Source organism: Haliaeetus albicilla, chromosome 10 (assembly GCF_947461875.1).
Source record: "Haliaeetus albicilla chromosome 10, bHalAlb1.1, whole genome shotgun sequence".
Lineage (NCBI taxonomy): Eukaryota > Metazoa > Chordata > Aves > Accipitriformes > Accipitridae > Haliaeetus > Haliaeetus albicilla.
Genome location: NC_091492.1, coordinates 23,394,779 through 23,418,674, shown reverse-complemented (window position 1 = coordinate 23,418,674; position 23,896 = coordinate 23,394,779). Strand labels below are relative to the sequence as shown.

At 55.2% G+C, this 23,896-nt stretch overlaps 2 protein-coding genes across 3 annotated transcripts; one reads left to right on the top strand and one right to left on the bottom strand.

The window, feature by feature from the left end:
• Positions 1-2,323: 2,323 nt before the first annotated feature.
• Positions 2,324-7,749, bottom strand: PARD6A (par-6 family cell polarity regulator alpha). 2 transcript variants are annotated; one of them, XM_069793962.1, is made up of 3 exons: positions 7,590-7,749; positions 6,120-6,342; positions 2,324-3,414 (listed from the first exon to the last, which is right to left on the bottom strand). In XM_069793962.1, the coding sequence occupies exons 1-3, from the start codon at positions 7,650-7,652 to the stop codon at positions 2,630-2,632; spliced, it is 1,071 nt and encodes a 356-aa protein (XP_069650063.1). In that variant the 5' UTR covers positions 7,653-7,749; the 3' UTR covers positions 2,324-2,629. The 2 variants fall into 2 exon arrangements, with proteins under 2 accessions (XP_069650063.1, XP_069650062.1); XM_069793961.1 differs by having other exon boundaries at positions 2,324-3,417; positions 7,590-7,748.
• Positions 7,750-11,859: 4,110 nt separating this feature from the next.
• On the top strand, positions 11,860-19,133 carry HERPUD1 (homocysteine inducible ER protein with ubiquitin like domain 1). Its single transcript, XM_069793957.1, has 8 exons — positions 11,860-12,018; positions 13,143-13,220; positions 13,305-13,379; positions 14,463-14,584; positions 14,945-15,067; positions 15,726-16,073; positions 17,352-17,457; positions 18,104-19,133. Exons 1-8 carry the CDS (start codon positions 11,887-11,889, stop codon positions 18,269-18,271), a joined length of 1,152 nt encoding a protein of 383 aa, XP_069650058.1. The 5' UTR covers positions 11,860-11,886; the 3' UTR covers positions 18,272-19,133.
• Positions 19,134-23,896: the final 4,763 nt, after the last annotated feature.

Genomic DNA, 23,896 nt, shown 5'->3' with positions numbered 1-23,896 from the left:
GAGAATGTGCAAAGTCCTGCCAGATCTCGGTCCACAGGCTGGCAGAACAAGCTCGCTGCCTCCTTACCTTCAGATGCCACATGGGGACCTGTGCAGACCTTTGCAGGGATCCTGCTGCATGAAGCGTAGAAAGATATAAGCTAGAAGGGATCACTGGTGTGCTTGGTCCATCTCCTGCTCAGTGCAGGGCCAGCTCCACAGCTTGGGACCTTGTCCAGCTGGGTTAAGAGAATCTCCAAGGATGGGGTTGCCACCCTCCCTTGCTGGGGCTCTCTCCCCGGGCTGTGCCACCCTCAGGGGGAGTACTTTTTCTCCTGAAGTCCCATCAAAATTTCCCTTATTGCAGCTTGTGCCTGTTGCCTCGTCTCCTGTCACTGTGCAGGGTGGGGATGCTGTGCATGGTTGCCCCAAGCAGGTGCCTTCTTGCCGGGGGTTACTCCATCCCGGGCAGGATTTTGCAGGGTGGGGATGTTGCAGAGTGGTCCAGCCCTGCCCGCGGCACCTGCAGTGCCCTGGGACGTCAGGGGCCGATGCTGCTGCCGAGGGCCGGGGAAGCTTTTAGCACTTGAGGGCTGGAGGAGGTGAGATGCCAACTGGAAAAATCACCCCACGCTTCCCTGCGCTGCCTTCAGGGCAAACAGGCTGAGCTGGCTGGATGAGAGCGGCTCTGAGAGCAGCTGGGGGCCGCAGGCACCAGTCCCCGTGCACCTCCCTGCCCTAAACAAGTCTGGAATAACCAGCCCTGCTGTCTGTTTTGCTCTCTCGCCTGTCTGGGCCGTGGCTGTGTACCGTCAGTGTCACCCCGCTTGGGAGCCTCGGAGCTGCCAGCCTCAGTCCTTGCTGTTCTCCCTGCCTGCCCCGGCAGGGCTGGGGCTCCAGACGGACAGTCAAAACCTGAACAGTTGGTGCCATCCCTTCAGACCCTGAGAGCTGTGGGTCCTCCTCCTCCTCCTCACCCAGTCCCACCCCGTGCCCTTGAGAGCAGTGCCGATGAGAGGACCCTGGGTTTGTAGGACCCTTGGCAAACAGGCTGGTAGAGCCGGCGCAGTCAAGCCCTCGGCACTAAACCAGCATTGCCCCATGGGAGCCAAGCCAGGGCACCTGGCACCATCTGCGCTCGCTTCCCATGGGGTTTAATCCGAGGGCCGTGGGAGAGCCCTTATGCCATGAAGGGTCTGGCACTGTGCCGGTGCCCTTGGTTCCTGAGCACCTGTGTCCAGCTCAGGCGAACAGGCTGGAAAAGCACTGCCCTCAGGTGCGCTCTACCTGCCGGACCTTGTGCCTGGGCTGCTTCACCAGCAAATGTCACCAGTGGCCACGGCAGGTTGGGGCAGAGGTGTTGGTGCTGGCGCTGAAGGTTGATGCTGCAGGAGATGTGGTGAGAGGGGGCAAAGAACTGTGGGGATGGCCAGCCGTGATCTGGCCAGGCCTGTTCCTAGCCAGGACAGCACAGGAGGAGGAGAAGCTGTTACCACTGTGGGTCCAATGGGGCCCAGCAGCACCTTCCTGCTGGGGTGTTGCTCTGTCCCTCCCTATGGGCAGGAAGATACTGGTCTGGAGCTGGGCCAGGCCAGCAGCAAAGCGAAGGCCAAAGCCACTGTCAGCCCGGCACTTCAGTGCTGGGAGAGGGACTGAGGGCGCCAGGAGCCCCAGGTGAGCAGGAAGGGTGGGTATGCCCCCCCGAGCTTGGGCCAGCCCCAAGCTGGAGAAGGATGGAGTTGCTCCAGCCCCAGCAGCGTTTACTGGGGCTGAATGACAGCCAGGGTGCTGCTGCCAGCCCAGGTGCCACCCAGCTCCCTGCAGGTGTCACCGGGGTGTCCCCTGTGTAGCGAGGGCACTGCAGCAGAGATAAGGTGGGAACCGGGCGGGGGGCCAGGCAAGGCTCATTGCATCAGGCCACCATGCCAGGCTCACTGCCCAAAACAGCCTGGACACATGGTGTGGGACAGGGACATGCAGGGGGAGGGACATGCCCCAGTGTCCCTCCAAACTCCCTGTTCCTCCCTGCAATGGCTCTCGATGGGGTTGCCCAGTGCAGCAGCGAAGCCACGACGTGCACCACAGTCAAGGGTGCCGCTCCCAGGCACTGCCTTGTGCACGCAGGGCCGGGGTCCCCATCCCGTCCCCCTCCTCCCAGGGGATCTGGAGCGCATACATCCGTGGCAGGATAGGCCACGGTGTGTGGGACAGGGCAGTGGGGCTGGTGGGGGATGTGCCTGTCCTGTCCTGCGGCACTGGGGCTGTTTGCTGTCCTGGAGGGGGCTGTTCCCCACGGCTGTTGGGGTCCAGTCCCTGCAGTGACGTGAAGCAGGGACAAGCAGGGTGCTTTCTAGAAAAGGTTTTACTGTCCGTTGCAATATATTAATTGATGATGCATATTTTGATAAAACAAATTAAAAAAACCCACTTGTTTGGAAGGAAGGGGAGGGAGACAAGGGGGCTCAGAGGGGCAGTGCCTGGCGGGAGCCGGTGCCGCAGCGGGGCTCCCGGGGATGCAGGTGGCGGGAGAAGGCAGCGGGCAGCCCCGCTCCACCCCTGCCCACCGGCCCTGTCATTGCCCCGGTGCCCATGACCAGCCTGGCTGCGCGGAAACCCGGCTGGCCGCCAAGGGTGGCACGGGACCCTGTGGCTATAGGGTGAGGAGGGTGCCGTCCTCCCGCCCACTGCCCCGGCCAGGGCTGCCGTCGTGGCTGCAGAGGGACTGCAGGGAGCCCCGCGAGCTGTGCGGGGACAGGCTCCGCTGGAGGGGTTCATCCGCGGGGCCCCCGTTGGGGCAGCCCCCAGGGATGTAGTGGGGTGCGCTGTCGCTCTCGATGACCAGGTCACCCTCCTCGTCACTCTCGGCCGTGCTGTAGTTGCTCAGGTACTGCGAGGCTGGGCTGGGGGTCTGCTGGCTGGGGGTGCTGTCCGTAGACATGCCCGAGCTGCCCGAGGCCTTGCTGCTGCGGATGACGTTGTTGCGCTGGTTGGCCGGCTTGACGGTGATGATGAGGTTGTGGCTATTGGCCACCATCATGTCTGTCACCTGGTCCAGGGACTTGCCGGCCACGTCAATGCCGTTGACCTCCAGGATCTCGTCGCTCACCGCCAGCAGACCCGTGCTCTCGGCCAAGCCGCCCTTCACCAGGCGGGAGATGAAGATGCCGGGCACCTTCTCGACCCCCTGCGGGGCCACGCGCACGCTGACGCCATCGCGGATGTAGAAGCCCAGCGGCTTGTCAGAGCCGTGCTTGTGGAGCCGCACACGGCGGTGGGTCTCGGGCAGGATGTCCACGTCAATGATGGAGGAGATCTGGCGGAAGTCCTGGGGCATGCCGATGAGGAGGTGAGGCTTGGCACGGTAGTGCGCGGGGCGCAGCAGCCCCTTCTTCTTCCGCTGCAAGGAGTTTGAGGCGAAGACACCGGCATCAGACTCTGCTGTAGGGAGCAAGGGAGAACACAGGTCAGGCACCGCAGCTGCCCAGTGACGCAACAGTGTGCCCTTGGCTCCCAGGTGTTAGGGGAGCCGGCGGGAGAAGTGCCCTGCTCACAGGTCTCACTGGCTCTCCTCCCCAGAGCATCACCCCGGCTTTTCCTGCAGCCTGTCTCCGCCAGGCCCATCTCCTGGGATTACCCAGTGTACACAAGGCCAGGATTAGTGGGATCGAGGCAGTGATTCAGCCTTAATCACACTTTAAGCCAAACTCTGCAGCTTAACACTAGAGCTGCCAGCCCTGAGGGCCTGGGAGCTGCGGCTGTGCCCCAGTTTGGGGAGGGGGAACTCCCCCCCACATGAGGTTCCCCCGCTGCATGAGGGGGTGCTGTGGCAGCAGCCAGCTTCCTGAGGGCAAGTCCGGCTCCATGAGACAGCACCAGAGTCTCTTGTCCCCACTGGGCCAGGGCCATCGCTGGCATGGGATGGGGATGGCTGCAGCTGTGTCCTGTGGAGCCCTGCCATCCCCAAGGATGGAGACTCCCCACCTCCTGGAGACGCCCCACCTCCTGGAGACCCATCCCAGGGCTGTAGCGTCCCCAGGGCCCCTGAACATCCCCAACTGTGATTTGTGCTGCTGTCTCTTATTCCACCATCTGGTGCCACCACAGAGGGTTTGACCCCATCCTCCTTGACCCTGCCCCAGGGCTGCTCCGTGGGGCCCAGCTCTGCCACGTCCCCTCCTTGGCCGCATTCACCACGTGCTGGGGAGCATCCCCTGGGCCCTCTCTGGTTTCTCCCCATCCCTTTCCACCAGGGGCCGAGGGGGGAGATCCTGGCCACTGCATTGCCGGCACGTTCCCCACGGTGCCCCCAGCCAGCACCCGGACCCTGCTCCAGCCGCAGGGGAGCTGGGGATGCCCCCAAGCCCAGGGGACGTGGGGTTTCTCCCCAGCCAAGCCAGCCTGCCAGGGCTCCTAGGTTATAAATATCTCCCTGCACACACAGCCTGGCATATTTTTAGCTCGGGGAAGGGCGGTGGAGGCTTTCCCACAGCTATTTCAGTGCACAGCTCCTCTCCAAGGGGCACGGAGCAGCTGGGCCAGGCAGGTCCAGCACCCCATGGACAAGCCCGCCGGTGTCCCTGGCAATGTGCTGGCCTTTCCCCTGCCCTTCCCGTGAGCCAAGCCCAGCCATGGAAGGCCAGCGCTGCCGTCCCCAGCCAGGCTGCTCTGCAGGGACGGCTTCACCGTGTGAGGTGACAGCACAGAGAGGAACCAAGCTGCAGCCTTTGCTTTTTGACCCCCTGCGGCAGGACTGGCTGCCACGGAGCCCACCATTGGGTGCACACCTACGTACACATGCGTGTGCATGGCTCCCCGTGCCCGGCGTGCGAGAGAGGCTCTGCAGCCGCATTCCTTACCGACCCGGACTGGTTCAACGACAGCCCAGCCCCGGGATGACCTGGATCCATTTTAAATCAGCTGTGACTCACCCAGGGCTTGCTCCTGGCCTCTCCACACACCTCCCGCGGTGCTGCCGGCCCCGCAGCCCCTCTCCTGCGGGCACAGCTGGGTGCTGGGGCTCGCAGGCACCATCTCCTTGCCCTCCTTATTGTGCTGCCCACGGTGCCAGGGCTTCAGCTGTCCACTCTCCGTACTGTGCCGGCTCGGCATGGTCACTCATGGGCCCTTGCAAGCTTTTCCCAGCAGCAGATGAGGTGGCTCTTGAGAGCAGGAGCAATGCTCCCGCAGCAGTCCCGGCACAACCAGCCCCACGCTGGCTCCCCATGCTGCAGCCTGGGTCTGGGCATTGGCCCAGTGCATCACCCCGATGCAAGAGCCCAGGAAAACTGGCATAGCAGCCAGGGCCGGCCACTGGCATCACCCCTCGCCCAGGGACTTTATACCAATAGCATAAGCTGGAAACACGGAGTTGCACCGTGACAGGGAAACGGGGGCTTTTAGGTCGGGCTCCAGCTTTGTGCACTGCTGCTTGATGGTGCTACTAAAGAGAAAGCCTCAGTGCTGCTAAACCGAGCAGGATGGGCTCATCTCCCTGACGAAGAAGAGACCTACCCAAGGTGTTTGTTGCCGAGAGGCTTTCATCCTCACTGGGACGCTGCTATCATGGAGATTTCATGCCCCTGCGTGAGGAAGTTGCTCTCCGGGAACACACCACTGCGGTCAGGGCGAGCCCCTGGGCTGCCGGGGAGGAGACGAGCCTCCTCCCACCACCAAAAACTCTGCAGCACCCGGTACCCTGAGAGCTCTGCCAAAACAATGGCTGCCACCGCCTCAGGGCAGGGAGCCGATGGGGCTCTCAGCGCAGCACTCACGGGAGCAATGCGGTGTTTTCCAGGAGCCCACGCAAGCCCGGCTGGAAAATGCAACTTCAAAGGGGTGAATTGGGAGGATTTGCCTTTGCTTGCTGGGATGCACGGGGCCAGGCTGGCATGGGTGCCTTTGCCATGGGGAAGGGCTGTCAGGGAGAGCCTGTATGGGTGCCACAGCCCCAGTGGGGCTCTGGGAGCCTCCTGGTGCCGCCATCTCCAGTTCCGTCCACCATAGCGGTGGCTGACAGGTATGTGACTGGCTGCCACTGCCACTGGCACAGCCCAAACGTGGAAGCAGTGATACTGTGGGACGTGGCTCATCTCCCTTGATGTGGAGGATGGATCCGGCACCCTTCTCCAGCTCCCACTTACCCTTCTTCTGGATGATGACCCTGAGGAGGGGGTTGGCGGAGGACAGGGCTTTGTGGTAGTTGTCATCGTTGTTGATGGGCAGGAGGTCGCCATGGACATCCGTGTAGCCCAGGAGCACGTCCACCCGTGGGATCTGGTGCACCGTCTGCAGAAGGCGGTAGAAGTCCTGGAAGCTGCCTGCACCGGAGCGCTTCATGGCAAAGCGGCGAAATTCGGCATCGAACTGCGGAGGAGGAGGAAGGGGGTGAGGCTGGGCAGGGCTAGCTCGGGCCAACAGGACAGATGCAGGCAGGGCACGGCGCAGAGCTGCCCTGGGGCAAGCAGAGCCAGGCACTGCCGGCTCCAGAGCCGCAGCAGCACCAAGGCAGCAGCACCCATTGGCCGGAGTCCATCCCAAAAGCAAAATAAAAGGAGCAGAACCGTTTTCCTGCCTGAACACCGAAGTGACGGGGCAGAGAGGTGTCCACGCGGCAGAGGAAGGAACCTCCGGCTGTACCGCCAGCCACGGCGGGCACCATGCTGCCGGGAGGCCCATCCCTGCGACACAGGTGCTGCCGTAGCACCTGGTGAGCAATGGCATTAATTATTGCCTCCTTCAGTCACGACGAAGGGGAAGCCAATTAAGAACAGGCTGAGGAACACTGCGAGGATCGCGCTGCCTGAGGGGGGATCACACCCCGGCTGTCGGGGCAGGCGGCGGCCAGTGTGCGCCGGGAAGGAGGGCACCGCGCACCCACCCCGCCGGGTGCCCCGGTCAGGCAGGGGCACAGCTGGGTGAGCACACAGCTGGACAAGGGTGCAGGAGGAGAGTGCGCACATCTGGATGAGCGCAGGGCTGGGTGGGCACAGCTGGGCAAGGGCACACACCCGGGTGAGAGTGTGCCGGGTGAGCGCACATCTGGGCGAGCAGGCACATCTGGGCGAGCGCACAGCCGTGCGAGTGTGTGTGTCTGGGCGGGGGAGTTCATCCCTTGCTGGGGGCGCACATCTGGGTGATGGCGTAGCCGGGGGGTGTGCATGCCCTGGCGAGCGTGCACATCTGGGCGAGAGCACATCTGGGCGAGCCGTGCACCCAGGGTGACCGCACACCCAGCACGCCCGCACCGGCGGAGCCATCCCGCACGCCGGGGCTGGCGGCACCGCGCCCCGGCGAGGCCGCACGTCTGGCGGGCGCTCCCCGGCGACGCTCCCAGGGCCGGTGCCGGCCGCGCCGAGCGGAGCCGCGCCCCGGCGGAGCCCGCCGGTGGCGGGACACCGCGGCCGCCGGGCCGGGCCGGGCCGGGCCGGGCTCGGGGAGGCCCCGGGCAGCGCCGGGGAGCGGAGCGCCCGCACGGCCCGGCTCCCGCGCCGCTCCCCGGCGCGCGGTGCCGTCCCACGTGTGCTGCCCGGTGCGGGGGCGGCGCGCCCGGTCGTGACCCGGCGGAAGCGGCCCCGGTCCCGGCCCCGGCGGCGGCCCCGGCGGGCGCTTACCTTGCTCTTGACCTCGATGACGGGCTCGGCGGAGCGCGCCGGCGTGCGGTGGTGCTTGGCCATGCTGCGGGCCGGGCCGGGCCGCACCGGGCCACGGGGCCGCGCCGCCGCCACCGCCGCTCCCGCGGCCACGGGGGATTTTCACCGGCCATGACGTCACCGGCGAGCAGGCCGGGCGCCGCCGCGCCATTGGCCCACACGGGGAGGGGGGCGTGGCCGGAGGGTTGCTGACAACGTCGCCGTGGCAACGGGGGCGGGGCCGGGCGGGCGGCAGGACACCCCCCCCCCCGCCCCGGCCCCGGCCGTCCCGGGCATCCCGCGGCCATCGGGAGCCCCGTTAGTGGCACAGTGAACCCCGGGAGGGGCGGGGGTCCGCCCCGCTTCTGGGGCGCCGGGCTCTGCCGCGTGGCCGGGCATCCCCACGAGTGTCGCCGGGGGGGCCCTCGCCTCCGCCCGGGGATGTTTCAGCCCGGCGGCGGGTCCCGCCTCTCCCGCTGCTCTGAGGCTGCCCGCTCCCCGCCGCCGCCGCTCCGGTGGCCTTTTGGCAGAGGGCTGGCGGGCCGCCGGGGCAGCGCCGGCAGCAGGCGACGATTTTCAGCCTGGCCTGTGACACGCTGCCGTGCAGCTCGTTTGCAACCTCCCGGTTACGCGTTCCCTCCGGTTTTTCTCCCTTCTCCGGCAGGAAAGTTTCATTACCACGCCGGAGCAGCGTGGGCCGGGGAAGGTCGCTCGTGTCGGGGATGAGTTGCTTTACCGAGCGGTGGAACAACCCAGCCGAAGCAGGGGAACTGCTGGAGTTCACTGGCGAAGCGCTTGTGTCGCTCTGCCTGTGCCGGGTTGTCTCCGTGGGGAATGACCGTGGGATGCATCTCTGGCAGAACTGGCTCTGCTTGGGCACAGAAATGCTCAGAGACGTGGGCAGCCCTCTGCCCGCAGACCCCACCGCGGTGCGGCTCTGCCTGCACCATGCCGGAGCACGCTGCGAGCTCCCTGCCTGCCCGTGGGCCACTGGCACCGGGGTCACCGAGCCCAGTGCTTAAACAAGACCAAAGTCTTGTTTGCAGGTTCTGAGGAAGCCGCCACACCGGCTGAAGGGGCCGTGACAACAGCACCATGAAACTCTTTTTAAAGCCAGACACCTAACAAGAGCAGTGCTTCCTACTAAGTAAATACGTTGAACCAAATCCCGAGAAGCAGCCCGGTTTGTCTGGATCACGCCGTCCTCTGATCCTTGCCCCATCCCGGCCCGCAGAGCAACCTTTGGACAGCACGATATTGCATCGGACCCTGGCATCACCACCCCGCCGGGCCTGCATAAGCTGGACTGCAGCTCCTGGCAGGCTCTTCCCCTGCGTCACCGCACCTGGGTGAGCAAAGGGAGCACGCCAGGCTGCGAGGCTGTGGGACACCTCCTTGCGTACTGGCAAACTCTCCGCCGGCTGTTCCTGCTGTGCTGAGTGATTGCCATGCGGTGAAAATGAGCCTGACCGCACACAGAGCTGTAAACTCATCAGCCGTTTCCTTCCCCCCCCCGCCCCCATTTTTTTTTTTAAACCGAGTAATTGTGTTGAGGTCAGGGAGATAATCCTGATTTACACCAGGGTTAATGTTTACGCAGGCACCGCTGACAAAAGAAGCTTGCAGCCCTTCATCTCCAATTTTGGTAAATCGGAGTTAATTGTTCAGCAGGACGGTGGGGGTGACACGCTGGTCACACCTTCTGTTTTGCCCCGTGTCTACAGAGTGAGACCTGAGCTAAGCAGACAGTATCGGGGCAGGTATTTGTTTTGCCTTAGTACCAGGAGCTCTGAATCAGCCTCTGGGACGAGAGCACATGCTACCAAACGTCCAGACATGTCCACCGACTTCAGATCCACCGTTTCTTGGCTGCTTCGGGTGAGGGCAGCGAGGGCCTGGCTCTCTGGGGGGCTCAGCACCCCCTGACTTGGGGTGGGGGCTGCCGAGGTTCCGCACGCAGGCTGGCGGGCCCCTTGGGAGGTCACTTCTCCACCCCCTGCTCAAAGCCAGGTCAGTGCTGGGTGCAGATAAGGTTGTCCAGCATGTTCCTGTTAGCAGGCGGTTTTCCCAGCAATGGCTAGGGCAGGGGATGGGCAGCAGGCAGCTCAGGCGAGCTATGCCCCCCTTGTCTGTGACAAGGCAGGATGGGTGCTGCGACTACAGCTGCTCACCTGGTCCAGGGGCCAGCAACGGCACAGGGAGTCCCAGCAAAATGCACACACAGAGCCTGAGAACCTGGTTTGACACCAGTATCTGCTCAGCCTTACCTTCTCCCTGCCACCCACGGGACCCCTCTGGGCACTCTGAGAAAAGGCTGCAACTGAGCGAGCAGCAAAGTCACCTTGACCTTAACAGGGGACATTGGCAAGGGCGGCCTTGGACACTGCATTTGTCTTTCCCTCTTTCACCGCTGTCAGGAGCTGCGGGACGCGGATCACGGTCCCTGCTGGCAGAGCTAGAGTAGCGGATAGCTCTGACAGTGTCTCCTCAGCTGGGTGGGGACCCAGAACTGAGGTTGGGGAGGGAAAGCCCACCTGAGTGCTGAGCCTGTTCAGGGACAGCCGAGGGCAGTGCAGGTGGGGAGCGCAGCCTCAGGTCTGAAGTGATTCCTGCTGCCACGGTGCTCATTGTAGGGAGGGATGCAACACAGGAACAGGCTCTGCTGGTGTTCTCCATCCTTGCAAGGATGTACCCTGGGAGCCACAAAGGGTTTGTCGGATGAGACATAGGCTCAGTTCATTTCTTTGTGATTCTATTTTGTTGGTGCCCAGGCAGCGATGCCCCGTGGCACAGCTCTTCCCCAGGAAGCTGCAAGGTGATGCATCCCCGTGGCGGAGTGTCTTTTCTGTTTCCAAAATCTGGTACTGGCTGCAAACTCACTGGTGCCTTTGGGCAACAGGTCTGGCTGCCAAGGAATGCTGAGCAGCTAATGAAACACACAGAGTAAATATGTGGTGCTGACAGATACAACTGACTTCTCACATTCCTACGATATTGTTTTAAAGTACACTAAAACCCCCTCCTGGTGCAGCAGGATCATTACCACTGTTTTTCCCGGTGTTGGATCACATCTCAAAAGAAAATGGGTATGTATGGGGAGGAGGACTCAGAAGCTGCTGTTCTACGTTTTTATGTTTTGGACTTTTTTTTGTCAGTGATAGTTTCTTGAGTTATCACCTTTCCCCAACACCCCTGCGTGCTCCTTTTGGCCTCACGCAGAAGCATGGTGTGTCCTGTCCCCACGAAGTCAGCAACAAACCTGTTGAAGTAGCTATGCAGATCCGGTAAAAAAAAAAAAAACATAGGGAAAAAGGCAATGTTTCACCTGGATCAGGCTGTGGATCCAGGGTGTGCAGGCCCCTCCCGGAGAGCTATGCTGCTCCCGTGGGCGAAGGGGAAAGGGGAGAGCGAAGCCAGGGATCCCTAAAACCAGCGTTGCTGCCGAAGCCGATGCGTGGCGGAGCTTTCGCCTGCGCAGGGGACCGAGAGACGGCGATGAACGAGCCCTGCTGCAGAGCCCCTCTGCCTTCTGGGCCTGTGAGCACCAGAGATAAACCGGTGCCTGCGTTGCCGGCGGTTGGGCGCACGTTTCGGCGGCACGGCGGCAAGGCCGGAGCGGGCAGGAGCGGGCAGGCGGGAGGCGGGCTGGGTGTCTGAGGGAGAAGGTGCGGCAGAGCACCGGTTATGCGTCCCCCGCTCCCTGCCCGGTGCCGAAGGAGTGGCTGGGCCGGGCCCCGCGAGGCTGCCGGCGCTGCGGCCTGGCGGGCGGGCTCGGCTCCCTCAGGCCCAGCGCGGCCCGCGGGGGGGTCGGGCGGCCATCGCGGCCCGGTGAGGCCGCCCCGCTACCTGCGGGACCCGGGGGCTGAGCACGCCCGACCGCCCCCGGGACGGAGGGAGGGAAGGAAGGAGGGCAGGGGCCCGGCGCGGGCGGGGACAGCGGGACCGGGCCCCGCCGCCCCCGCAATAGCCGCCCGCCCCTCACGGCCCCGGCCCGGTGAGGCGGGATCACGGTCGCCATGGTGACGCTGCTCTGAGCTCTGGAGCCCCCGCCCCTCACCCGGCACCGCCCAATCAGCCCCTCCGTCTCCCGCCACCGCCCTCCCCCGGCCCCCGCGGGCGGGGCTCCGTCCCATTGGCCCACGTGGAAGCCCCGTCCCCCCGCTCCCGCCGCGGCCAATCGGTTGCAGCCACCGCGACCCTGCGGCAGGGCGGGGCGCGGCGGGCGTCTATAAAGTGCTCTGCGGGGCGGGGTGCCGGCCGCCCCCCTTCTGGTCCCGCCATGGAGGAGTCGCTGGCGCTGCTCGTCCGGAGCCCCACACAGCGGCACCCCGATCTGCGCCTCCGCGCCGCCCCCGCCTGGACCGTGCGCCGCCTCAAGGCCGAGCTGCGCCGCCTCGTACCCGAGGCACCGGTGAGTGCGCGACCCCTCGGCCCGTTGCACCGGCCCCTTCTCGCCGCCGCTGGGGTGCTGGGGTGGGTTGTGTGTGTGTGCGCGCTGAGTCCCCGCGGGGCGGCGGGAGCTGCCGTGGGGCTCCCGGGGCCGCCGCCGTTTTGCCCTGCCGCCCGCCTCCCCCCCGCCCGGGGTGTCCCGCAGCCCGATTGCATCAGCTGCCCGCAGGTGGGTGCGGGCCGCCTTCTTTTGGGACTTGGCTCGGTTTCTGTTCGGGCCGCAGTTGAATATTAATTGCCCTCCCCGGGACCGCCGCCTGTCCCCGCGGGGTGTTCGCAATCGTCAGCCGCCGCCGGGGAGCCTGCCCGCCGCGGGCGAGGGCAGCGGGGAGGTCGGGGGTGGCGAGGGGGCTGAGGCTCCTTCGGGGGCTGGTTCTGGGGGAGAGCTCTCGGCCCGTTGAGCGAGAGGCAGCCCCGCCTGCGCAGAGCGAGGGGACGGGGTTGGTGGGGAGGTCGGGCGGTGGAAATGCAGAAGTCTCTGACTTCCTTCTGAGTCACGGGGTTCGGTGCGGTAACGCCGTGGGTGCTCGGCCGGCGTTGCACTGCTGAGCTCCGCCGCACCCGACAGACAGCGTTTCAGCAGGGGGATATGCTTTTTTGCTCTCCTTTTCTTAGGAGCAAGGTGATTGCCCAGAAGCAAGATCAGCATGCTTTTGCCGACTGCTGGGATTCATCTGATGGGGTGTAACAGGTTTACTTGACACCACCTCCAGTGCTGATCAGATTAGGTGGCACTCCAAGCCTGTTTCTGAGAAACACAAAAAATGTCTGTTGGGACTGTAAAAGAGACAGCCTGTAACAAAGTTCTTGGCCAAAGGGGTGCTTTGTATCCTCCTGCTGATTTGGACCTCGGTGTTAGTAAGCTTGCGCTTCAGTATTCAGTTGTTCTCATCTCATCAGCTGAATTTAATGCGTGCAATTCCCTGTCTACCTGTGGTGGGTTGACCACACAAAACCATTACAGTACCTTAATGTGTGGGGTGCTTCCAGCTGTGTGCCTCTGCCCATCTGGCTGCAAGTTGTGTCAGTTGCTGCTTGCATGTGCTTGGTGGAGCAAGTCATCCTATTCTTTGTTTTCTTTCAAAGCCTGAAGAGGACCAGAAGCTGATTTATTCTGGGAAGCTGCTGCTTGATCATCATTATCTGAGAGAGTTGCTGCCAAAGGTATATAAAAAAATCCTTTATGATGTGCTGAAATACATCCAGAAAAGAGATTGTTTTTTTAACATGTGTTCCTTTATATTTTAGCATGGGGAGTTGCATGCTCTTCATTTGGTATACAACTTCAAGACTCCCGCAAATGTGCAAGAAACCAATGCAGAGGTACTTGTACTAAGTTAGCATATTAAGCTGAATCTTGGGGTTGTGACTGAAAATCAGAAGTGTTGAATGGCTATTTTAAGGTTCACTGGTACTGCAGATTTTTCCTAGTAGTGCAATGGCAGTATTTTGTGATAATTTGTTTAGGAATGTGTGAATGTATTTGGATTAAGCCAAGTAAAAAATTGACTCTACAGTTCATCAGTAAAGGTTCTTGTGGCTTCTGTTAAGAAATATCAAAAGTATAATCTAGTTGTAACACACAGCTCGAAGAAGAAATGCTTTCTGGTAAATTCAGTTTTATTAAATAGAATGTGACTTGTCATGTCCCAGCCTTTTCTGGACAGAGGCTGTGCTTGTGGGCAGATGACGTGGTAGTTAAGGTGGAAGTGGTTCTGATCTGTGTATGGGGGTGTGGGGAAGGAAGAAGGCAGTTAGCTGAAGACATTTTGACTGCTCTCATTAATGACAGCCTGTAGAGCAGAAGCCAAAAATCAGCCTTAGTGCTTGAAGTGAGCACTTACTGGTCTTAAGTGCAAATGGCCAAAACCAATTTTTACTTTCAAGTGGATGTGCTAATGTGTCTTAGAGGTGTGTTTATATTGCCCATTACAGGCAATCTGAGCTTATCCTACCCATGTTTGGTGGTTGCTAGATGTGAGCCAGTTTTGGTCTGGATATTATACAGAGGTATCACCACAGAACAGCTCCTAAATTCTATGTACAGCAGTTTGTGTATGCAGGTACAAACTTATCATAGCTAAAAAGTCAAGCTTGAGTGCAGTTCCTTCTATTTCTTCCAATTACATTTTTATAACAAAATGGGACCTGACTACATGCATAAAAATGAATAAATATAGGTGTAGATCTGGTGAAGGTGAAAAGTAACATTGAGTCAGTTTTAGATGCCAGTCATTTTTTAAGGAACTTTACAATACCGATGGAGGTGCTTGTGGTATGTTGCTCCAGAGCAGTGTCAGAACTGTGTAGCAGTTATAAAATTGGAGCATATTCTGTGTGGCATAACCTTCTTCAAGCTTGTGTAGTGTCTCAAATAAAACTCATTAACTGCATTGTTGTCCCTAGGTTAAAGCTGATGAGCCAAAGTTACCATCAGAAGCTAGTCAAGAACCATCTGTATCTTCCTCAGATGGTGAAAGACTGAGATGCTCTTCTGGTGGCCAGTCTTCAGCAGAGGCCAGTAACAGGTAAATACAATTTTTACGTACATCACCAGGATTTTTAAAATGTTGGGTTTGTGATAGATGCCAGCTCCTTATGCCACACATGCTGTCTTAAGTCCATAGAATATGGGCCAAATATGATGAGGTTATATATAAAAGCTTTAGTGGACATGGAAGAAGCTAAAGGAAAGTGCACTGGTCTGTTAGTTGAAAATGTTCCCTTTATTCATGTGGGTAAAGAGATGTCTTTAATACTCTAGAAGGAAAAATTAGGCTTGCATTTGGATGCACAAAATGGCAGAAGCTATTTACGTTGTCCTGTAATAAATGACTCTTGCAGTTTGTCCAGTATTTGCTAATGAATGTGTTCAACTTTTGATCAAGGCTGGAAACAACTTGGCATCCCTTCCAAAGTGTGTCTCCTGGCTTCTCTGCTTATACAACCTACAGCATGCTTCAGATGTCCTGGTTTCAGCAGATTTATGCAAGACAATATTACATGCGATAGTAAGTTTTCTGTCAAAAGCTACCAGTAGGAAGTAGAAACTAACACAAGGGTATAGAGAGCTTCTGGCAGTTCTTCCTCTCTTGACGGTGGTTGGAAGACACTTTTTTGTTGTAACTTACACTGAATGGTGTGGGAATGTACCTCTAACTGTATGTGGTTCTTGGCTTCCTGTTCAGGCCAGTGGTTTTGAATCTTGCAACAAATTGCAGATCTCTGATCCTCTTGATTGGGAGGGCAGGTGTCTGTAGAGTAAATGTAATTCTGCTGATGAGCCTTAGCTCTTCACCAATTTTTTTTGACTGCTTAAAGTAGCTCACAGAGCACTGACTGAAAAATGGTGACAGAGGTAAAGCTGAGAATTGCAGAAGCCTTCTAGACTACCTTTTGATTGTTCTAAAGAATTTTTTTGCAAAGTGTTGAAATTTTTGTTCATAAAGTGGAAGGTGCTGGGTTTGACTTGCTGAAGTCACTACGCAACTGTTGGCATGGGTAGAGCTAAAACTTGTTTTTAACCCTTCCATAGCCTCTAAACTTGATGCTTTTGACTTGCATGTGATCTGACTTTAAGTATAAAGATGGACAAATTTTCAGTGCCTGTGTTAAGTGTGAAAGGATTTGACTAAGCCTTATTCTGTACTTTGTGTTCTCTGGTTTCAGCTTGGCTTCTACTGCTGCATTTACTGACCCGTCCCATGCACAACGTTCTCCAGAGATACCGGTGGCACCAGTGACACCTCCAGCTCCTCTCCCAGACCCATTTCCTGCACAAAATCAGCCTGGAAACCAGAACGCTGCTGCCCAGGTTAATGCAGCAGCCAACCAGAACTTGCGGATGAATGCCCAAGGGGGTCCCCTCATGGAAGAAGAGGAGGAGGGTGGCAATCGAGATTGGTTGGACTGGCTCTACTCAGCAACACTGTTCTATGTTTTTGTCAATGTTATCTATTTCTACTCCAGTGTCAGCAGATTCCTCCTGGTTATGGGTGGCACTGTTCTGATGTATCTGTAAGTAGATGGTATTAACTATTGTATTCAGAAAGGTTTCACTGAAGTACTGAGCTCTGTACTGTGGTCAGCTTTCTGGCAGTTGAGCTTCGCGTGACTCTTGTACCTGGAAAGGGTAAACCACGCCTCTATCCTGGTATAACTTGCTACTTAGCAAAAATATGAGTGTAACCTATGCCTGGATTAAATGAAGAATGGGTGATAGTGGGTGATCTTACCTGATTTTTGTAGTAAAGCTTTGGGTGTGGCTGGCTTTCTTTTTAAAAAACTACTTGAAACCTAAGCAGCTCTCAGTGTAAAGCCCCAGCAGTTTGGCAGGTGTAGAGCAGACTGACCTGTAGGTTCAATGTAGTAAATGACAGTTGCTTGCTGGGAAACCAGTGTTTGAAGTCTGGGAAGAGGATCTCACACCTGCTATTGAAGTCCTGTACCCATGCAGGTTTTTTCTGCTGTGTGTTGCTGCTCTGGAGAGCAGACCAAGCTAAACTGAATGCAGTGTCCTGAATTGCCTTTGAGCCTCTTTAGAGGGGGGAAAACTTGGGATAAATCTTAAAAGCACACTAAAGATAATGGGCCCTCAGCTGACATGCTTGGGCTGTCTTGTCTGAGAGATAATCTGTTCTCAAATTCTTTGATCACCAGTGAAACAAGTGATGTAGGCCTCTGAATTCCTGTTGGTAGGTCTAAGAGTTGAAACGAAGCAGCTCAAATGATCAGCTCTACTAACCTCTATGCAGACTTGGAGAGTGAAGGTTAATTGCTTAATGAAAAGTCCTTAAATTTTCCTATTGATAATTCCAAAGGGTAACTTTGAACAGCTTCTATTGTGGGTTACAAGGTGCAGGTGCTGTAGAGATACAGACCTTCTGAGAAGGTCCATATGGCCTGTTATGTTTTGGTAACACAGTACTGTGTTTTGCATGTTCTTTGTTGTGCCCTTTTTTAGGGTGGGCACAGAAGTTACCCAGGGGTGTACATAATGTGGTAAACAAGCAGGCTGTTTGTACCTCTAGCAGCATGCTAGATACAAACCTGGATGAAGTACTGTTCATGTTGAATGCGAGCAGATGCTCAGTTTTCCCTTCACATCTCATGGTTTGCTGCTAACAGGAGGCTTTGAAAGTACTTAACTGGGTCAGGGCAGAAAGACCTTAGTATTCTGAACTTGCTGTCTACAGCTCTGAGCAGTCAGCAGTCAAATGCTACTTGAACTGTGTTGGTGTAACAGGAAGGAGTAATGTTTAAGCAGTATTAATAAAAATCTATTGCCTTCCCCAGGCACCATGTTGGATGGCTTCCATTTAGACGAGGACCACTTCAGCCCTTCCCAGGCAATGTTCCTCCTCAGGCTGCTATAAACCAGGACCAGAACAATAACTTACAGGTATTGTCTTGCTGTTTTTTAAACCATGAGCCTGAAACCCTGTGAAGTTTTACTTGGAGTTTACCAATTCCATCTAGTAGCAAAAACTTTTCTCTAAACTTCTGTCAGAAACTATCTTCCATGGGGGACTAACTGTCAGCCTGAGTCTTCCTCTGGTGTAGCTGATTCCTCTGTTCTACAAAATATTTCAGGCTGGATGTTGTTGTTTGGTTGCTTCTGTTCTTTAAGATGATGTAATGAATGGAGAGCGGCCTGTCACAGGCTGAACAGGTTCTGTAACTGAAGACAGGGATTGGACTACCTCAGTGGTAGGATTTGAGTATATAAGCAATCTGAGTCTTGCATTTCAAGCTGACACTTCTGGTTGATGTCAGTGAAAGTTAATTAGTTGTAAATACATACATTGTTCACCTGATCTGGTGCTTCATGTTTGTCCTAAACAGTGCTTGTAGACACGTGGTGTGAGTTAACCAGTAATACTAGTGTGCAGCTTGGTTTTTTTGACTTTGTGGTTGTCTGGGGATACTTGCAAGCTTTTTATGTTCTGACAGTGACATCTGGGTAACAAACCATGCTGTTTGACACCTGATTCTTCTAATGCATTTCTGAAATGATCTCATTTACCAAATATCCTTTATTTTGGCAGGGGGAAAACGCAGGCAGAGCAGATGAATCTGAGGCATCTCCGGATGAGGGACAAGTTTTACAAGAACTGCAGCAGGCTAACCCTTCATATATGAGCACAGCATGGGTTTTTTTCAAGACTTTCTTTGCATCCCTTCTTCCAGAAGGGCCTGGAGTGACCCACAACTGACTTGTCACTAGTCTACTTGTCTGAAATGGCAATGGGCTTTAGTCTACCTGAGCAAATTGGATACCAACTCCAAACTAGGAGTGAAAAGTGGATGGCACTTCCTCTGGCTCTTGCTGACCAAGCAAATGAAGCTACAAGAAGCCTTAAGTCTTTATGGCCTAGAGGCTAAGATGCTTGCCCTCATTCCAAAGGACTTTGTTCTGTAGCATTTATTAGGCATCTATGTAGAGGCTTGGCGCTGTAAACCTGTGCACTAAATGCACAGGCTCTAAGCAGGTGTGCAAAAATGTTAGAGAAGCAAATTGCTTCTTCTGTGCAATGTGATTCCTGTTGGAATGTTTCAAATGCTATTTAAATTACACTGAGTGTAGGATCTCAAAAAAAAAAGCTAGATATGCATTAGTAGATTTTTAGGAAAGACCTATTGTTAAATTGCTTCAACAATAGTTTAAACTTTCTGTGTAAATATTTTCCTATGAAGGATGTATGGTGCAATTTCCTTGTTGGACAAAGTGGAGGACTGTAAGATGGTGACCTCTTGATAAGCAATTACCTCAGTGGAGTTGCAGGCTAAATTTCATGTTGCCAAATTCAGACAGTTTAAACTCAAGGCTTAATTTCCCCCCCCGCCAAATCATGGGAGAAGAGTAAGTGTGTTCAGCTCTATCTAGCAAGAATTTATGCAAGATATAAACTTTCACTGCTTTTGGATGCAAAGCTAAAGCAGTCTAATGTCTTTCAACTTTTCAACTTTGATGCATTCTCACTCCAGAGCAACTGTCCTATATTACTTCATTGTGTTCCCTTTAATTTCTGATATGGCTAAGGGCTTTGATTCCAATAAAATTTGCAGGTATTTATATCCATGCTTGTATATACTCTACAGCAATCAGAAGACTACTTGTGCAAAGCACAGGATGTGCTCTCACCTTGTTTTTATTGAAAAGTCATGATAAATTAGTTGGGGTATGAGGGGAAAAGATACTTGCAGAGCCTTAAACTTGGCTCCTTGCCTAACTGTACTCTTCAGCAACCTTTAGCATTTAAAGTGCCTTGGATAGCTTGTAGTTTGTGTTTGCTCACTGAAAGCTGCTGGCACAAAGACCATAGACATCTTGAAGCAGGTAATTCTGCAGGCATTTGGAAAGTTTGGAGTTTGACCCCTTGAGCCCTGTGTGTGACTCCCAGTGGCATTGCAATGCATTATCTTGGCTTGGGGATTTAACTTGGCTTAATGTGCTGTCTAGGAACAACAGCTACTCATGAAACCTGTAATGCTTTTCCTCATTGCTACCTGCAGTTGGCAAAACTGTTTGTTTAGGAGTGTCTTGTCAGGGCTAACATGCATGAGTTGGTACAAGCAGTTGTAACAGCCTAACAGGTAATGCTTGATCTTGCCACTTCAGATCAGACTGTTAGGTTAGACATGGTTTGTTGGTGTTATCTGTGGTAGCAAGTTTAATCTTAGTGATGTGTTTTTTCTGGCTTTGAACAACAATTTCCCTTCCAAGCCTCTTACCAAGTAGTTTCTCTGCCACATCTTCAATTTGCTGCAGGCTTGGGGAGGATGGGTAGGACAGCAGTAAAATTTAGCAATAAAGTCTTTAAATGCTTAAATGAAGTAATTTGAGAGGAGGTGGGCTTTGTTACTTTGGGTATATTCTGCATAAGCCTTTGAGGCTATTCTTGGAGGTAGTGTCCCCTCTTTTTTGCCTTGCTAGTGGTAAGTCTACCTGTGCTTGGCAGTGCCTTTTGTGGATGATGGATTTTTTTTTCTTCAGGGTGTATCTAATCATTGCTAAGGTGTCTTGGCAAAGTGCCCAAATCAACTGAGATGTGCCTGGGCCCAGTCTTGGGAGGAGAGGGCATTTCTTGGCAGCCAGAAAGAAACTGTTTTGGTATGGTTTAGGCAATGAGCACTGAGTGCTGGACTACTTATGAAAAGTCTAATCTGAGAAGTTGCCAGAGATAGCAGAACATCTGTTGTTGTCTTGAGGCTTTTGCTACTCCCATAAGCAGGCAGATTGGTTTAAAATTAGCTGGAAAACTAATTAAGCATAGCTAATGCCACTGGGGGATGTAGCGAGGCTGCTGGGCCTTAGAGAAGGTTTCCTTAATGGCTTAGTGAAATGCATACCTCTCTTTGCCATTGGGGTGGAGGGAAGCTGTGACTACAACAGAGGACACTGCACAAATAATGTGAAAGTAAATACTGTAATTCTGCAGAGGCAGCTGCCAGCACTGCACCTGGGAGGAGCACTGGGAAGCAAGAGAGCAGTGTTTGACTGAGGGCTCCAAGCAGCAGTGACTCTGAGCCAGCCTGGTGTTACATGGAGCTGGGAGTGTGGCATAGCCCTAACTCCTGTTACTAATTGTGAAGCAGTGAAGGCCTCAGCTTTGCCTGAGACAGCCTGGGAGCAAGCGGGGATGACTGAGGTGTGGGAGCAGTGGAAGGAACTGAGGCAGCTCAGCCTAGAGGAAGGTCAGTATAAACAGTGAGGTATGTAAATAGTGGTGGCAGGAAAGGGGATAGAGCCTGTGTGCCAGCTGTGGGTGAGGCTGAGCATGGGCCTTAGGTTACTTGAGGGAATTTAGGTTAGACATCAGGAAAAAATGAGCCTTCAAACTTCCAGAGCAAGGCTGCTGAAAAAGTATAGGAATCCCAGAGAGGTCTTCTGGGAATAACATGACCCTGTGCTAGGACAGAAGTTGCAGAGAACAGAAGGGGCCTCGAGGCTATGAGTTTAGGAAGCTGGGTTTTTGTCCTGGCTCACACTTGAAGCTGTGTGATTCTGCTGCTAGTTCAAATCCTCTTCATGCCTGCAAGCACAGCTGCATGCAAGTGTACTAGTGCAGAACAGCTGTAGCTGACATACCTGTTGAGCTATGGGTATGCTGTGCAGGGCTTCCCTGAAAGCAGGTGGGTTGTGCAGGTGGTGATGGCCCACAGGGTGGCTAAGTGAGCAGCAGAATAAAACCAGCTTCTCTGCTGCTTTGTCTCCTGATATCCTCTGGCAGCTTACCCCATTTGAGAGCAACTCTGTCCTTGCTGGAAAACAAGTCAAGGCAGAAATGTACAGTTTGTCTTCTCAGGCATTTTTCTTCTTGCTTACTTGAGGAGTCATTGAAGTCCTCTTTGTCACCAAGGGTGTGCTCCTGATAAGCTGTGTGTGTGTGTCTCTGTGTGTGTGTGTGTGTCTCTGTGTGTGTGTGTGTGTCTCTGTGTGTGTGTGTGTGTCTCTGTGTGTCAGACTTCCCCTTTTCTCTAAAGAGCTGTTTCACTTGTGCATGGCAGCCAGGAACCTCCCAATGGCTCTGCACTTGCCCAGCAAAGTGTTATAACCTCCCTGTGATCCACTTCTAGTTGTGAGGCTGGTGGGATTTGCAGAGCTGTGCATCCAAAGGGTCTCCTCAGACATGTCAGGCTAGCTGGAGGCCATCCCAGGGCTATTCCCCCATTGTGTTACCAAACATGCCCACTGCACCTTCATCACCTCATCCCAGCCCCTCTGCTTCATAAGAATAGCTCTTGAAATGTCTGCTAGTATTTAATGTTGTCTGAACATCAAATGGTATGATACCATGGAGGTAAACCAGGCCTAGTGTACAGCTGGGGTCACAAACCTGCTGTGAGGGGCTTGAGGTCAGTTAATGCTCAGCTGCTTACCAAGGAGGGTTGGGCAAATGCTGGGAGATGCTGCTTCTGGGCCTGTGTCTTAGTGTCTGCTCAGTGGTCTGTGCTGCGGAGGAACTGCCCAAAATTTCTTATATTAGCACTGAAAGTTGTATTTGCTGCTTTTTCAGTCTGGATTTGGCAGTGTAGAATTGGTGCTGCAGAAACACAGCTGGCTGCTTTTCCAGGCTTCAACCCAGCTGCCCTTGGCAGCCTCAGCTGTGAAAAGCCTAGGCTGACCTAGGGCCACCTGTGTGTGCCAACTTTTTTTTTTTTTTTTTAGTTTTTGGAGGTTGTTATGGGTGATACTGGTAGGGAAGAGAAGAAATCAAGTTGGTTTCCAGGAGAATTTTGTGGAAAACCATATGAAACTTTGTTGTTCAAAAAAACCCCTCATGGGTGGTTCACCCTCCCAAGTGATAGTCTGTTAAATTCTCACAATTAACAAACTGGAGTTTGTGAATTTACTTGCTGCCTAACATCCAAGCCTGTCCTGGTCACAACTTTTAACTGTAAGAAATAACCTCTCTTCAAAGCTGAGTCTTTCAACCCAAGATTCCTGCTGCTGGGGCTTGACACCACCACCCTGGACAATGCCAGGCATGTGGTCATAATCTCCAAGGGCTGCTGCTGGATGGGTGGGCTTGACCATGGCCCTGTGCTGCTGAGTGCTGGATCTATGTGAGATGGGAGCAGCTGCCTTTGGGCTTGCCCTCCTGCTATCCCAGGGCTGACCTGCTGTATGGGTCCTGGCGCTGGAGCCCATCCTGCTGACAGAGCAGAGTGCAGCTAGGCTACCTGGAAGGCTATCTCGGGAAGCAGCTGCAGGGTTAACACTGAACATTTGAGTCAATGCAGCACAAAGATTAATGGCACTGTGATATATCTCTGCTCTGGATAGTGTGGTGAAAAACAACCCTGGTTATAGGACAGTCCCCAGCAAGGTGGTGAGCCTATGTGTGCGTGCGTGGCCTTCAGATAAAGCCTTACACAGCAACTATTTATCAAAACATCTTCCAACATCCCCTTTGCAAGCACTATACAGCAGCTTGGGCATTTAACCTTTCTTGGGGTTTTAAAGCCTGCCCTGCCTCCTGCTAGCTGAATTTAACCTTTCTTTGGGTTTTTAAATCTGACCTACCTCCTGCTAGCCTGACCTTGCACTGGGAGGAGGGTGGGCTGCTCTGTCCCTGCTGCTGTGGCCTCTGCCTGGTTACTGCAGGGCAGGGATGCTCACAGCACCTCCAAGTTCCACATGCTTTTGCTACTGTAGGCAGAAAGTCTCCAGCCTTCCTGTTCTTGCTGGAGGTCAATGCCCAGCAGTCCCCTGTCCTCCCTTGCTCTCAGCTCAGGTCATCTGTCAGCAGCAGCCTCTGAAGCTGTGATGCGGCCGGGGAGCTGGCCTGTAAGGGGGCTGTAAATGCACTAGATCTACTGTGACCGGCACATTGGCTCTGGGTTCTTGTTCTTTCTGTTCTTATCTGTTCTTATCTACCCTGGGACACCACAGTGACAAATACCCCTGTATCAAAATGACCTGATTTTTCCCTTTCCTTCCTGCTGTATGAATTGCTGCCCTGGGCAGAGGGGTGGCTGTGGCCTCCTGGGTCCTGCTCTGCTTTCATTTACAGTGACTGACACCAGCCTCAGTGGGGCTGCTTCCCTGCTACAGTGTCTCCTCTGGATCTGTTCCAGTAAAACTTAAAACTGTGTGCAGCACTCCCAAGTTTGTGTCCTGCAATAAATGGGAGTGTGTCCTTCCTCTGCCAAAAGCTGTGCTGAGGACACAGGCAGATGTGCTTGCCTGACACCCTGCAGAACTGTGTCTCAGCCTATTCAAGTGCCTCGCTGCCTGCTGCCTCCGTTGTGTTTGTGGTACAGTGCCTGGGGGTACCCCCTCCTGCTGTGGCTGCAGAAGTCTGTCACCCCAGGTCTTGGCCACTGCACCAACA